The 12,528-nt window shown below is 46.0% G+C and overlaps 1 protein-coding gene across 5 annotated transcripts in view; it reads right to left on the reverse strand.

Annotated features, from left to right (window-relative positions):
* Nucleotides 1-6,711: 6,711 nt before the first annotated feature.
* The window catches only part of GNB1L (G protein subunit beta 1 like), a 90,676-nt gene continuing 84,859 nt past the window's right edge, over nucleotides 6,712-12,528 (reverse strand). For all 5 annotated transcript variants that reach the window (XM_079957072.1, XM_079957068.1, XM_079957071.1 and 2 more), the window contains one exon: nucleotides 6,712-7,129. In XM_079957072.1, the coding sequence (XP_079813198.1) occupies nucleotides 6,863-7,129 (267 nt within the window). In that variant the 3' untranslated portion in view covers nucleotides 6,712-6,862. The remainder of the gene's footprint in view (nucleotides 7,130-12,528) is intronic.

Consider the following 12,528-nt stretch of genomic DNA (forward strand, 5'->3'; position numbering starts at 1 on the left):
AGCATATTCACCCAGTGCTTTTCAAGCTGCACTGGCTCCCGGTAGAGTACAGGGTCAGATTTAAGGTGCTGCTTTTGACCTTTAAAGCCCTTCACGGCCTAGGACCCTCATACCTACAGGACCGCCTCTCCCGGTCTGCCCCACGGAGAGCCTCAAGGTCCATAAATAGCAACACCCTAGTAGTCCCGGGCCCTAAGGAAGTTAGATTAGCTTCAACCAGAGCCAGGGCCTTTTCAACACTGGCTCCGGCCTGGTGGAACGCTCTGTCCCATGAGACCAGGGCCCTGCAGGATCTGATTTCTTTCCGCAGGGCCTGTAAGACAGAGTTGTTCCACCTGCCCTTTGGCTTGGAGCCAATTTGATTCCCTCCCTCTCTTTCTTTTTTCCTTTCCTTCTCCTCCTGCGATGAGGCTACATTTTAATATTTTAATGTTTCAATATTTTAATGTTGTATTTTAATTTTGTTTTTAAGTTGTAATCATTCAACTTGTTTTTATTACTGCTTGTAAGCTGCTCTGAGCCCGGCCTTGGCTGGGGAGGGCGGGGTATAAATAAAAGTTGTTGTTGTTGTTGTTGTTGTTGTTGTTGTTGTTGTTGTTGTTGTCTAGCATCCTGTTCTCACAGTGGCCAACTAGATGGGAAACCTGAAATCAGGATTCGAACACAAGAGGCCTCTCCCTTCCTGGGGATTCAGAAGCAGGTTTGTCTCCATCTGTGGAGGCAGAGTATAGACTACAAATAAGAAATCGAGAGATATATAGCTGCACCAGCAGCATATCTTTTTTTTCTTGTATCCAAAAAATGCAAGAAGGGCTTTTACACTTGCCAGAAGCTTGGCTCTGCCCTCGCCGGTCTTGGAAGCATCCTTTAAAAAAGTCCCATATGACCAGAGAATTTGCGCCTGTCCATTGGGGGATATAGGAAGCCCTGAACACATATTTTTTAGATGTCCCTTTTACGATAAGGCACGTAGAGAAAGCAGTGAGAGCCAGTGTGGTGTAGTGGTTAAGAGCAGTGGACTCGTAATCTGGTGAACTGTGTTTGCTTCCCCGCTCCTCCACATGCAGCTGCTGGGTGACCTTGGGCCAGTCACACTTCTCTGACGTCTCTCAGCCCCACTCACCTCACAGAGTGTTTGTTGTGGGGGAGGAAGGGAAAGGAGAATGTTAGCCGCTTTGAGACTCCTGAAGGGGAGTGAAAGGCGGGATATCAAATCCAAACTCTTCTTCTTCTTCACTGACCACCTGCTGGTGAGGCTTACTGACCTCCCGGTAAAGGAATAATTCGATATTCTCCTGTTAGGCAAAGACCACTAGATGACCCGGATTGTCGCCAGATTCTGCGCACAGATCTGTAGGCGCAGACTATCCCCCGATTCAATCTAGTTTGTTTCCCAAACCCGGATCCACAGGCGACTTTGGGTCATTTCTGTAACGTACTCTATTTTAAAGTTTTTATGTATTTATATGCCTATCACACTTTTAAACTTAAAATCTATTGTTGTATATTGTTTTAAATTTTTGTTTTGCTATTGGGATTGTAGTTCCATTTGTGCTTCTCAAGTTGGTCTCTGACCATAATAAATTTCATGTTAGACTACAAATAGTCCATCAATAGACTACGAATCCTCTTTTAAAGTCATTCTAGCTGGTAGTCTTCACTGCCTCCTGTGTGAGCGAGTTCCACAGTTTAATTTTGCTCTGCATGAAGAAGTCCTTTTTATGGGATGAAGAAAAAGTCCCGGCAGATCAAGTTGATGGATTATGCCGAAACGGCAAAAAATGACCGGAAGAATCAGAAAACAGGAAGACCAAAATTTTAATACGGAATGGGGGAAATTTATAATCTTAAAAACCATTGTAAACAGCTAAAATCGTTAGTGGGATTGGAATAACACTTGTAGTTTAATGGTGAATTTTGGACATAAGGGAGATGCAAAAGATTTGGATTGTTATAAAAGATGCAGGAGGAAAGGACTAACAACAGGACCCAGAAAGGGGAGGAGGAATGTCCAGGAGATTCTGTGGAATCTTGTTTCTCTATTGTATGTTGATAAAAAGGTAAAGGTACCCCTGCCCGTACGGGCCAGTCTTGACAGACTCTGGGGTTGTGCGCCCATCTCACTCAAGAGGCCAGGGGCCAGCGCTGTCCGGAGACACTTCCGGGTCACGTGGCCAGCGTGACATCGCTGCTCTGGCGAGCCAGAGCCGCACACGGAAACGCCGTTTACCTTCCCGCTGGTAAGCGGTCCCTATTTATCTACTTGCACCCGGAGGTGCTTTCGAACTGCTAGGTTGGCAGGCGCTGGGACCGAGCAGCGGGAGCGCACCCCGCCGCAGGGATATGTGATTGTAAAATTCTAATTTGAACCCCCCCCCAAAAAAAAAAAAAAATTACAAAAAAGAAGAAGTCCTTTTTAAAACCTGTCCCAATCTTTCAGTCTTTAATTCTTCCGTGTGTCTGTGTGTATGTGTAATAATTTAAAAATCTTAATCTGCCTCAAGATGCTACTCAAGCTGAGCACGAGGAGCAAGGGCAGGTTGGAAACTGTGAAGTAATTGAAATAAATTACTCCAATGGCCCCAGGCGGCTCATGCTCTCTCTCCTTTAATTTCCCATCTGGGGGTGGGGAGGGGAGTCAAGCGAAAAACAAAACGCCTTTGCAAGCAGCTGCACCGTATGACCCAATTGGGGCATCACTTGCAACGTCGCAGGAGATGTGGAAATGCAGGTCTCGAGAGTTGCAGACAATCCGCAGCCAGACCAGTTCACAGAGTGGATATAGGGACAGATTGAACTGAAGGGCAGCACACTCTTGCTTCTGCCATTAAGCAGGTGAGCCAAGGCAGGCTCCACACCTACTTCCAGGAAGACCTTGAATACGAGTTGCTGGAAATCACGTTGGGACGCGGCTGTAATTGGCTGGAGGACCAAGGTGGCTGCATTGGCTGCCTCGCGGCTAGAGCGCAGGGGCATGGCAAAGGCCAGCTTGGTCCATCCATAGGTGGCCTTCAACTGGTCCAGGCCCAAGACCCACCACCGACTCCCAGCTTGCAACATGGACCCCATTTTCACAGAGATTCCCCAGACAGGGCATACAGCAATTCCTTTGTCTGACAAGCCTTAGCCAGAGATCAACATGGTGGCAACAGCTTTGCCATGACCCACCTGGGATGGCTTTGAGATTCTGACCTACTGGAAGAAGAGCTTTTAGCCACACCTCATCTAATAATAATAATAATAATAATAATAATAATAATAATAATAATTTATTCGTACTCCACCCATCTGGCTGGGTGAGCACAATATGAGCACAATATGAGCACAATAATGACGGACTTTATGTACGTAGGAATTAGCAGAGTAATTCTTTTAAGATTATTTAGAAACTTGAGGGAGGAGGATCACATCTTTGGGGAGTATGAAATAAGCCCTATCTCTGCTGTGACGTTCTGGGTTGTTGTTTTTTATTTGAAACACGACTCTCCCATCACGGCTACATTGAAATCTTGGATACGTGAATTGTTTTCTAGGGGGAAGCTATCATTTCTCCTCTGCAGAAATCTCAGCAGAAAAGGTCTGAAAACAAATCAAAACATTCCTTCTTTAGAGGATAGACAGAGGGGTGTTTAGGAATAAGCGTATCTTTGGGCTATAAGATTTGACCAGATAAAACAGAATATCATCTAAAAGGTTTAGCCATTGGGGTCAGTTTTAATGGGAGGTTTTGAGAATTAAGGGGACACTTTTTGTCATGATTATTATTTTGAGATTAGGTGTTGCGAAAAGGAGTGACATACAATTTGAACAAGGCTGGAGAGGTTTGGCCCTCTGGCTGCTGTTAGATTCCAACGCTTATCAGCCCCAGACAGCATGGCTAAGTGCTAGGGATGATGGGATTTGTAGTCCAAGAAATCTGAATGGCCACAGGGCAGTGGCGTAGCGTGGGTTATCAGCACCCAGGGCAAGGCAAGTAATTTGCGCCCCCTAACCCATGGATTTGCGCCCCCTAACCCGTGGATTTGCACCCCCTAACCCGTGGATTTCCCTAACCCCCAGATGTTGCGCCTGGTGCGGCCGGCCCCCCCTGCACCCCCCACGCTACGCCACTGCCACAGGGTGCTCCACTGTCTGCCCCGAAAGATGGCCCTTTGCTTCTGATGCTGCCATCTCAAAACTGTGTCCAGCCTCTCAGACAGGCAGAAGGATCTTTTCTTCTTGCTTCCGTGATCGCGGAATGGGAATTATGCGCCCCAAACTTGCCTGATTCTCCACACTGAAAAAGTATGCCAAAGTCTCCAAGGAGAAAGGCATTAATTGGATTGGCAAGTTAAATCCTCCTGCTAGAGCTGGTCTACAGGAGGAAGGATTTAACAGCGGCTCTGAAACGGTTCTTAAACACAGCTTTGCAAGCAGAGACTGTGGCCTGGGCAAAAGCATCTCTCTCTCTCTCTCTCTCTCTCTCTCTCTCTCTCTCTCTCTCTCTCTCTCTCTCCCCCTCCCTCCCTTCTCTTGATTAATTGCAAAGCTCAGGGTGACAGGAGACCATGCAATCCACAAATGCCAGAGGCTGTCCCTTGCCACATTCTTGGCCGATTTAAAAGTTTGAAAACCTGACAGGAGTGTGAACATATTAAAGGCGGCCCTATTAAGACTGTAAAGGGAGAGGCAAAAGGGGGGAAAGAGAGGGGGATCATACGTGTCGTGGAGAGTAAATGTTGCAAAAGGACATTCTGCATAGAGAGAGAATCATAGAGTTGTAGAGCTGGGAGCCAAGGGTCATCTAGTCCAACCCCGTGCAATGCAGAAATCAGGCCTAGAGAATCCCTGACAGGTGGCCACAGATGCCAAAACACCTCCCACCGCCATCCGAGGGAGTCGGTTTCACCTTTGAACAGCTCTTACCATCACAAAGATCTTCCTAATGCTTCACTGGAATCTCCTTTCCTGTAATTTGAATTCATTGGGTTGGGTCTTGCCCCACATATTTCTATTATATAATACATCCATATCTAATTTATCTATCTATCATCTATCTATCTATCTATCTATCTATCTATCTATCTATCTATCTATCTATATCTGTCTGTCTGTCTGTCTGTCTGTCTATCTATCTATCTCTATCTATCTATCTATCTATCTATCTATCTATCTATCTATCTATCTATCTATCTATCTAGTGGTACCTCGGGTTAAGTACTTAATTCGTTCCGGAGGTCCGTTCTTAACCTGAAACTGTTCTTAACCTGAAGCACCACTTCTATCTCTCTCCCTCTCTCTCTCTCTCTCTCTCTCTCTCTCTCTCTCTCTCTCCAGTGCTGGATTTACATATAATCTAAACAAGCTATAGCTTAGGGCCCCACTCCCTTGGGGCCCCCAAAAAAATTTAAAGGGAAAAACAAACTGGATGTACATTTCCAAAATATGAGTCAAAAAAACAAATAAAATAAAACCTATATACAGCAGCGGTGTTTTGTGTTGTGTAGGCTCCTATTATGTGCAAATGGCTCTAGATATAATAATTAATAATAATAATTTATTATTTATACCCCACCCATCTGGCTGAGTTTCCCCAGCCACTCTGGGCGGCTCACAATCAAGTATTAAAAACAATACAGCATTAAAAAATTAAAAAGCCTTCAGATGTCTTTTAAATACAAGATAGCTGCTTATTTCCTTCACATCTGAAGGGAGGGCATTCCCCATTAGGTAGATACCCATTAGGTCCATAAATTACCATATAGCATATATTCAACAAAAAAAGCAGCAGTAATTTGTTGCTGACAATGGACAGCTGGACATATAAAGGGCCCCATTACCTTCAGTAGCTATGGGCCTCATCAGACCTAAATCTGGCCCTCTATCTATCTATCTATCTATCTATCTATCTATCTATCTATCTATCATCTACCTCCCACCTTCCAAGACATTGCCTGCAGTCCCTCACTCCTTCAAACTGCTATATATTGGTGCAGGTGGGCAGAACAATCACAAACTATGGCAAGAACCTCACTTTCCTGGTTCACAGCACAAGCTTATTCAGAGAGAAGTCCCCATTTTGTTCAATGGGGCTTACTCACAGGAATGTAGGTCGGCCGGCACGGAAACTGGTATTGTTGGGCCCCTGCTGAGGCCCCAGGCCTAGGCAGGTCCCTCCACTACTGGCCCCTGCTCTAGAGTAGAAGGAGCAACAGGCAACATCTCAGCTTGCCCTATAGCAGCAGAGAGCAAGGACTCAGCTGTAAATAAAAGGTTTTAAGCGTGTTGTTGTAAAGTGCGTTATACAAAGGTGACACCAGATGGTGGTGGTGAGCTATGGCAAATTCAATATATTTTTCAAAACATTTTTAAAAAAGCACTTTCACATTTTTTTTTATAAGTGTCTAGATTCTACCCAAGTGGTGGGGAAGGCAGCGAGGAGAAGGAGGGGAGTCCGAGGACATATTGCCCAAGGATTCTCAAAACACCACACAACTTAGACTGAGTTCAGCATAGATGAAAAACATAAAACAAATCCTTATTTCCTGATGAATAGCCTTTGGACCATCATGTAACTTAAACAGAAAACTATCTTTAGAAAGATTTTTCCCCCCAAAAGCATTTTATTTTAAAAATCCAATTTAAATAAAAAAATTGATTCAAAAAAAAAATCTGATTTAAATAAATACAAATACAAATCCTTTTTAAATTTTTATTAAAAACACCATTGATTTTTGCCTCCTTCTGCTAAGTGGGATTGTGTGTCCTGAAGTCCTGCTGTGATGGGTATCCTCTATTCTTCCTCTCGCCTTGCCCTGACTTGCCCTTTAACTCTAAATTGCAAACTTCTGCCCTGTCTTCCTTCTTCGGCTCCAAACCCGTTTCATGTTTGATTATATATTGACCAGACGCTGATGCGGTGATCTTTGGAGCCAGCCGCCATCAGTCTCTCCTGGGGCTGGCTGTGGTCCGAAAAGGCTACGCAGTGGACTGCTGCCGTGTGGTAGTCCAGGACGGCCAAGGGCTTCATCTTCTTCCAGCCGAAGAGGCGGATGCGGTGATCCCAGCCGGCAGTCGCCAGGATTTTCTTGTCTTGGCGGAGGGTCACCTCGGCGATCCCGGGATTGGTGAGTTCATACGTTTGTCGGAGCTGGGAAAAGAAGGGGCAAATTAACAACAACAACAACAACAACAACAACAACAACAATTTTTATTTATACCCCACCCTCCCCAGCCAAGACCGGGCTCAGGGCGGCTAACACCAAATATAAAAACAATTGATTGAAATACAGCTTAAAAAACAAGATTAAAATACAACATCAAAACATTAAAATGCAGCCTCATTTCAGTGGAAACTCAATCAAAAACTTTTTTTGGGATAAAAATGTCAAGTCTTCACCAAGGCTAACAATCCAGACTGGTCCTATATGGGCCAGAAAAAAGCCAGGAAAGTCCCCAAATAGGAGTTCCATCACAGATGGAGAAAGGAAAAAAGAAAGAGGGGGGAGGGAATCAAATTGATTCCAAGCCAAAGCCTAGGACCCTGGAGAATGATTTGTTACTGCACTCAAAGTACCACAGAACTGTAGGGTTGAAAGGGACCCTAAGGGTCTTCTCCTCCAACCCCCTACTATGTAGGAACCACAGATGAAGAATCCCTCACAAATGGCCACCCAGCCTATTTAAAAGCCTCCAAGGAAGGAGAAGTCTACCACCTTTCAAGGTGGTCCATATAGTAATATATCCTTTCCCAGAGCATCCCTTTCCTGATGTGGAGTAAAGAGGGTCTTCGTATCATGGGAAGAAAACGAATTCGAGCCAGGCAAGGGGTAGGAGAGAGGAGTTGCTTTGAAACTGGTTGGAGAAGGTTTTAAAATTGGATTGTTAGGTATATAAGGTTTTATGGACATGCATAAACTAGTATATTATAATGGAACCAAGAGGGGGAGTGGAGGGAAGTCAACCAAAAATGTATGGTTTAATTTGGTTATGAAATTTTTCTTTTCTTTTCTGTTTAGTTTTTGTCAGGGAACTGCCATCAGTGCCGGAGGGAGAGAGCAAAAGCCAGAGGGATTCCAGAGAGCGTCCAGGGATCGGGAGAAGCAGCCCATCTTCTGGGGAAGAGAATCAGCGTAGCACCAGTGGAGAAGGGGGGCAGGTGGGGGAAGCGGCGAGGCGGTCCCATGACTCCTTGCCTGGGACCAGCGGGGAGAGTAGGGGTCCTCTGCTGCCCACGCCCTCCTTGCGCAGAAGGCTTTCGCGCAGAGAGAGGAGGAGGAGACTAGGCGTCAAAGAGCTTCTTTGCTGGAAGAAGTTCAAGAAACGCCCACTGACGGATTCTGCCAGCGATTGAGTCAGCCACGGGTGAGTGTCTGTCCGGACAGAAAAGGTTCACTTAGGCAACCCAGCCAGGTGTTTGCAACCCGCCGGGGAGATAAGCACCGTCTTACGCACAAGCAACCCCTAGAACCATTACAGTTTTGTTATTCTTGGAAAATCAATAAATTGTTATCAAAAGAAGAGAAAAGGAAGAAATTGGTTGTTTTCTTGTGCAAAGCTGAAATAAAAACAAATGGGGTCTGAAACAAGACACTGCAGTATGCCATGCTCTTGTTTAGGATGCAGCCAGCCAGCCAGCCAGCCATGCCCTCCTCTGGAAAACTCCATTTCCCATCACCCTTCTGTGACCACTGAGCATGCTCAGTCTTCACTGGGCTATTTTTTTAAGGTTGTGTGGCTTCTTAGGGATCCACCCCCCCTTAAAGATTTTTTGAATTTCTGCAAACCTTGGGGGGTAGGCCCTGCAAGCTTACACACAAGGTTTTTCCCCCAGCTCATGCTTTCCATGAACTGGAATTTGGAGAATTTAGTTCTGCTGCCTGTAACTTTCACTCTCCCCCCCCCCCACGCTCCATTTTGTTGTGTCCTGTGTTTATTGACTGAGTATTTCTTTAGCGTGGCTTGACAATCGTCTTACTGCTGTAACTTAATACTTCATCATAAATTCTTTGTGAATTTAAAAAGGTGGGGTGAAAACGCTTACATAAATAAAAAACGGAATGTAATTGCTATTTTGGAGGATATTTCCCTGCAGCCCGAAATCTGGAGCCAGTGAGTGTTGAGAAATTAGTGTGGCATTTTTCTTTTAAAATACACAAAACAGTTATCATTACAACATCGTAAGGAAAACTAAATGAAATCAGTACACCAGGCTACAGAAATTCTGGACATATAAATGACAAGAGGATTCCACGTTATCTACCCTGGGCTTCCGATAAGCTGATAACTTTGTCATAGTTAAACTAAGGTTACCAGATTTTTTTTCAATGAATCCGGGGACACACTTCAACTTCAATTGATTTTGTATGTGGACTTATTTGTAAATCTGGGGACTGTCCCCGGGAAACGGGGACGTCTCGTAACCTTAAATTAAGCAGTTGCCAAATGCTACTCATCAGCTTCCAGGCACCACGGGCGATTTCCAATTCTCTGTATGTACCAAGTGTAGGAGACCTTTGGCACCTCCAGGTGTTGCTGAACTACAACTCCCATCAGCCCCGGCAAGCATGGCCAATGACCAAGGAGAGCCAAAGGTTTGCCACACCTGTATGGCTAACACTGGATTTATCCTGTTAGGTGTATTTTTAGCATAGTTGAAAAAGCTAAGGACTAAACCCTGCACAGCTTTTTCAACTATGCTAAAAATACACCTAACAGGATAAATCCAGTGTTAGCCATACAGGTGTGGCGAACCTTTGGCTCTCCTTGGTCATTGGCCATGCTTGCCGGGGCTGATGGGAGTTACTAAACCCTGCACAAGGGACGCAGGTGGCGCTGTGGGTTAAAGCCTCAGCGCCTAGGGCTTGCCGATCGAAAGTTCGGCGGTTCGAATCCCTGCGGCGGGGTGCGCTCCCGCTGCTCGGTCCCAGCGCCTGCCAACCTAGCAGTTCGAAAGCACCTCCGGGTGCAAGTAGATAAATAGGGGCCGCTTACCAGCGGGAAGGTAAACGGCGTTTCCATGTGCGGCTCTGGCTCGCCAGAGCAGCGATGTCACGCTGGCCACGTGACCCGGAAGTGTCTCCGGACAGCGCTGGCCCCTGGCCTCTTAAGTGAGATGGGCGCACAACCCCAGAGTCTGTCAAGACTGGCCTGTATGGGCAGGGGTACCTTTACCTTTACCTTTACTAAACCCTGCACAAATCCGGAATGAAGTCCCTAAGATGGCGCCTCATACGCCTCCTTCCGGCAACTCCTGCAGCCCAGTATTGCTCTTCTTTCCTTTGGACCACATCAGCGAGGCTGAGCAGTGGGGTCTTGTTGTCTGGGCAGCCCAGGACGTCCACACCCACTGGCTAGGTTTGCGTCCCAGGTAAGTCACTTCAGTGCCGCTAATGCAGACCTGTTGATGGCATTTTACCATTGTACTGTTGAGAGTGTATTAACTTACGGTCTGTGCGTGTGGTTTGGGAGCTGCACGGTCAGGGAAAAAACAATGCTGTCCAAGGTTGTAAAGACTGCGGAGAGAATAATTGGGTGCACTCTTCCCACCTTGGATCAAATCTATGCTTCCAGGTGCCATAAGAAAGCTGCAGAGATAGTGCAAGATAGTGCACACCCTGGAAATGATCTCTTTCAGCTTCTGCCTTCTGGAAGAAGGAAGGAGACTAGGACTAGCCGTCTGAGAAACAGTTTCTATCCAAATGCGATTTTGGTTTTAAATGCAGTGTAAGGTAGTGGCGCTGTGGGTTAAACCACAAGAGCCTAGAACTTGCTGATAGGAAGGTTGGCGGTTCGAATCCCCGCGCTGGGGTGAGCTCCCGTTGCTTGGTCCGTGCTCCTGCCAACCTAGTAGTTCGAAAGCACGTCAAAGTGCAAGTAGATAAATAGGTACCACTCTAGCGGGAAGGTAAACGGCGTTTCTGTGCGCTGCTCTGGTTTGCCAAAAGCGGCTTAGTCATGCTGGCCACATGACCCGGAAGCTGTACGCCGGCTCCCTCGGCCAATAAAGCGAGATGAGCACCGCAACCCCAGAGTCGGCCACGACTGGACCTAATGGTCAGGGGTCCCTTTACCTTTAAGGTAGTCTTTGTGGGAGTATATTGTATTTAATTATGGAGTATCAGAGTTTTTAGGGGCTAACCAGGCTGGGATAGTTGGGATAGCACGCTTGTTGGTTTTTGAATGTCTGATGTAGATTTTTCAATTTCATTGTTCTGTATGGGACAATGACAATAAAGATTATCGTATCATTATTGTTTGACTTCACCCCCAGAGGGGCACTCCATTGCTTTTCGAGACAGACAGATACCAAGAAAAGGCTGAAAAGGAGCAGGGCAATAATGCTGCTGCCACGGTCTAGAAGTGAGTCCTAACCAGCCCATTGAAGACCACTGACCTATTGGACCCCCCTAGAGAAGGAAGAGAATTACACCCTTTTTGCTTCCATTTCTGCACAGATGGGAAAGTAATTCGAACTCCGCAAACCACGGCAGTCACGTCCGGCCTGACAGGTTGAAGCGTTACAAAAACGATGGGAGATGATTTGGCCTACGAGGAGATGAGCTGGAAGGCTTAACATGTGCCGAGATTTTTTGAAAAAAGAAAGTCGTAGCTTCTCAGCTCTACCTGCTCCTCGGAGAGCATTCACCCCGATTTACTTGTGCAAAGCTTATGCAGAGGTTGGACCAGGCGTAAGGTTGGGTCAAACATTTGGATTTGTTTGCAGGGTGGTTATGTGACAATGTGCGGTCATCTTGATTTGCTTGCAGGGTGCCTTCTATGTCTTCCCGTTAATCATTTGATCCTGCCATACTTTTCAGTGTGTTTCCTCATCAGTCTCCTAACCACAAAGCCCCCATTTTGCAAAGTGCGTTTGTGGTGCTTTAATCTGCTTCGGTTGCACAAATCTTTTATTTTTTTTTTTTAAAGGCACTTGAATCCCTTGTGCAAAACTGTTAAGAGCCTGTAGGCACCCTTGAGGTGTTTGTTTGTTTGTTCAATCAATCTTTATTACGGTTCAGAGACCCAACAAATTGTTACAAAGCAATGCAATGCAATGTTTGTTTGTTTGTTTATAGTAGCTACTTGCCCCGAACCTTTTCACGACACTTTAACAAATAAAAAGAACAGGATGATTTTGGTCAATGACTGGCTACTGCAAAATATCACCATGAACTGGAATTCTATTTAAGTCCTATACAGGTACTTTATTACCAGCAGATATGTTAAATCAGAATTAAGTCCCATTACAGTCATAGAAGGTATGGCTAGCTGGCTGGAACCTTGAAGAGGAACATGCTGCAATGTTTTGTTACAGGTTCCACACACTTATAGGGATGCGGGTGGCACTGTGGGTTAAACCACAGAGCCGAGGGCTTGCCGATCAGAAGGTCGGTGGTTCGAATCCCCGTGACGGGGTGAGCTCCCGTTGCTCGGTCCCTGCTCCTGCCAACCTAGCAGCTCGAAAGCACGAAGTGCAAGTAGATAAATAGGTACCGCTCCGGCGGGAAGGTAAACGGCGTTTCCTTGCGCTGCTCTGGTTCTCCAGAA

Source organism: Podarcis cretensis (assembly GCF_951804945.1).
Source record: "Podarcis cretensis genome assembly, chromosome: 16".
NCBI lineage: Eukaryota > Metazoa > Chordata > Lepidosauria > Squamata > Lacertidae > Podarcis > Podarcis cretensis.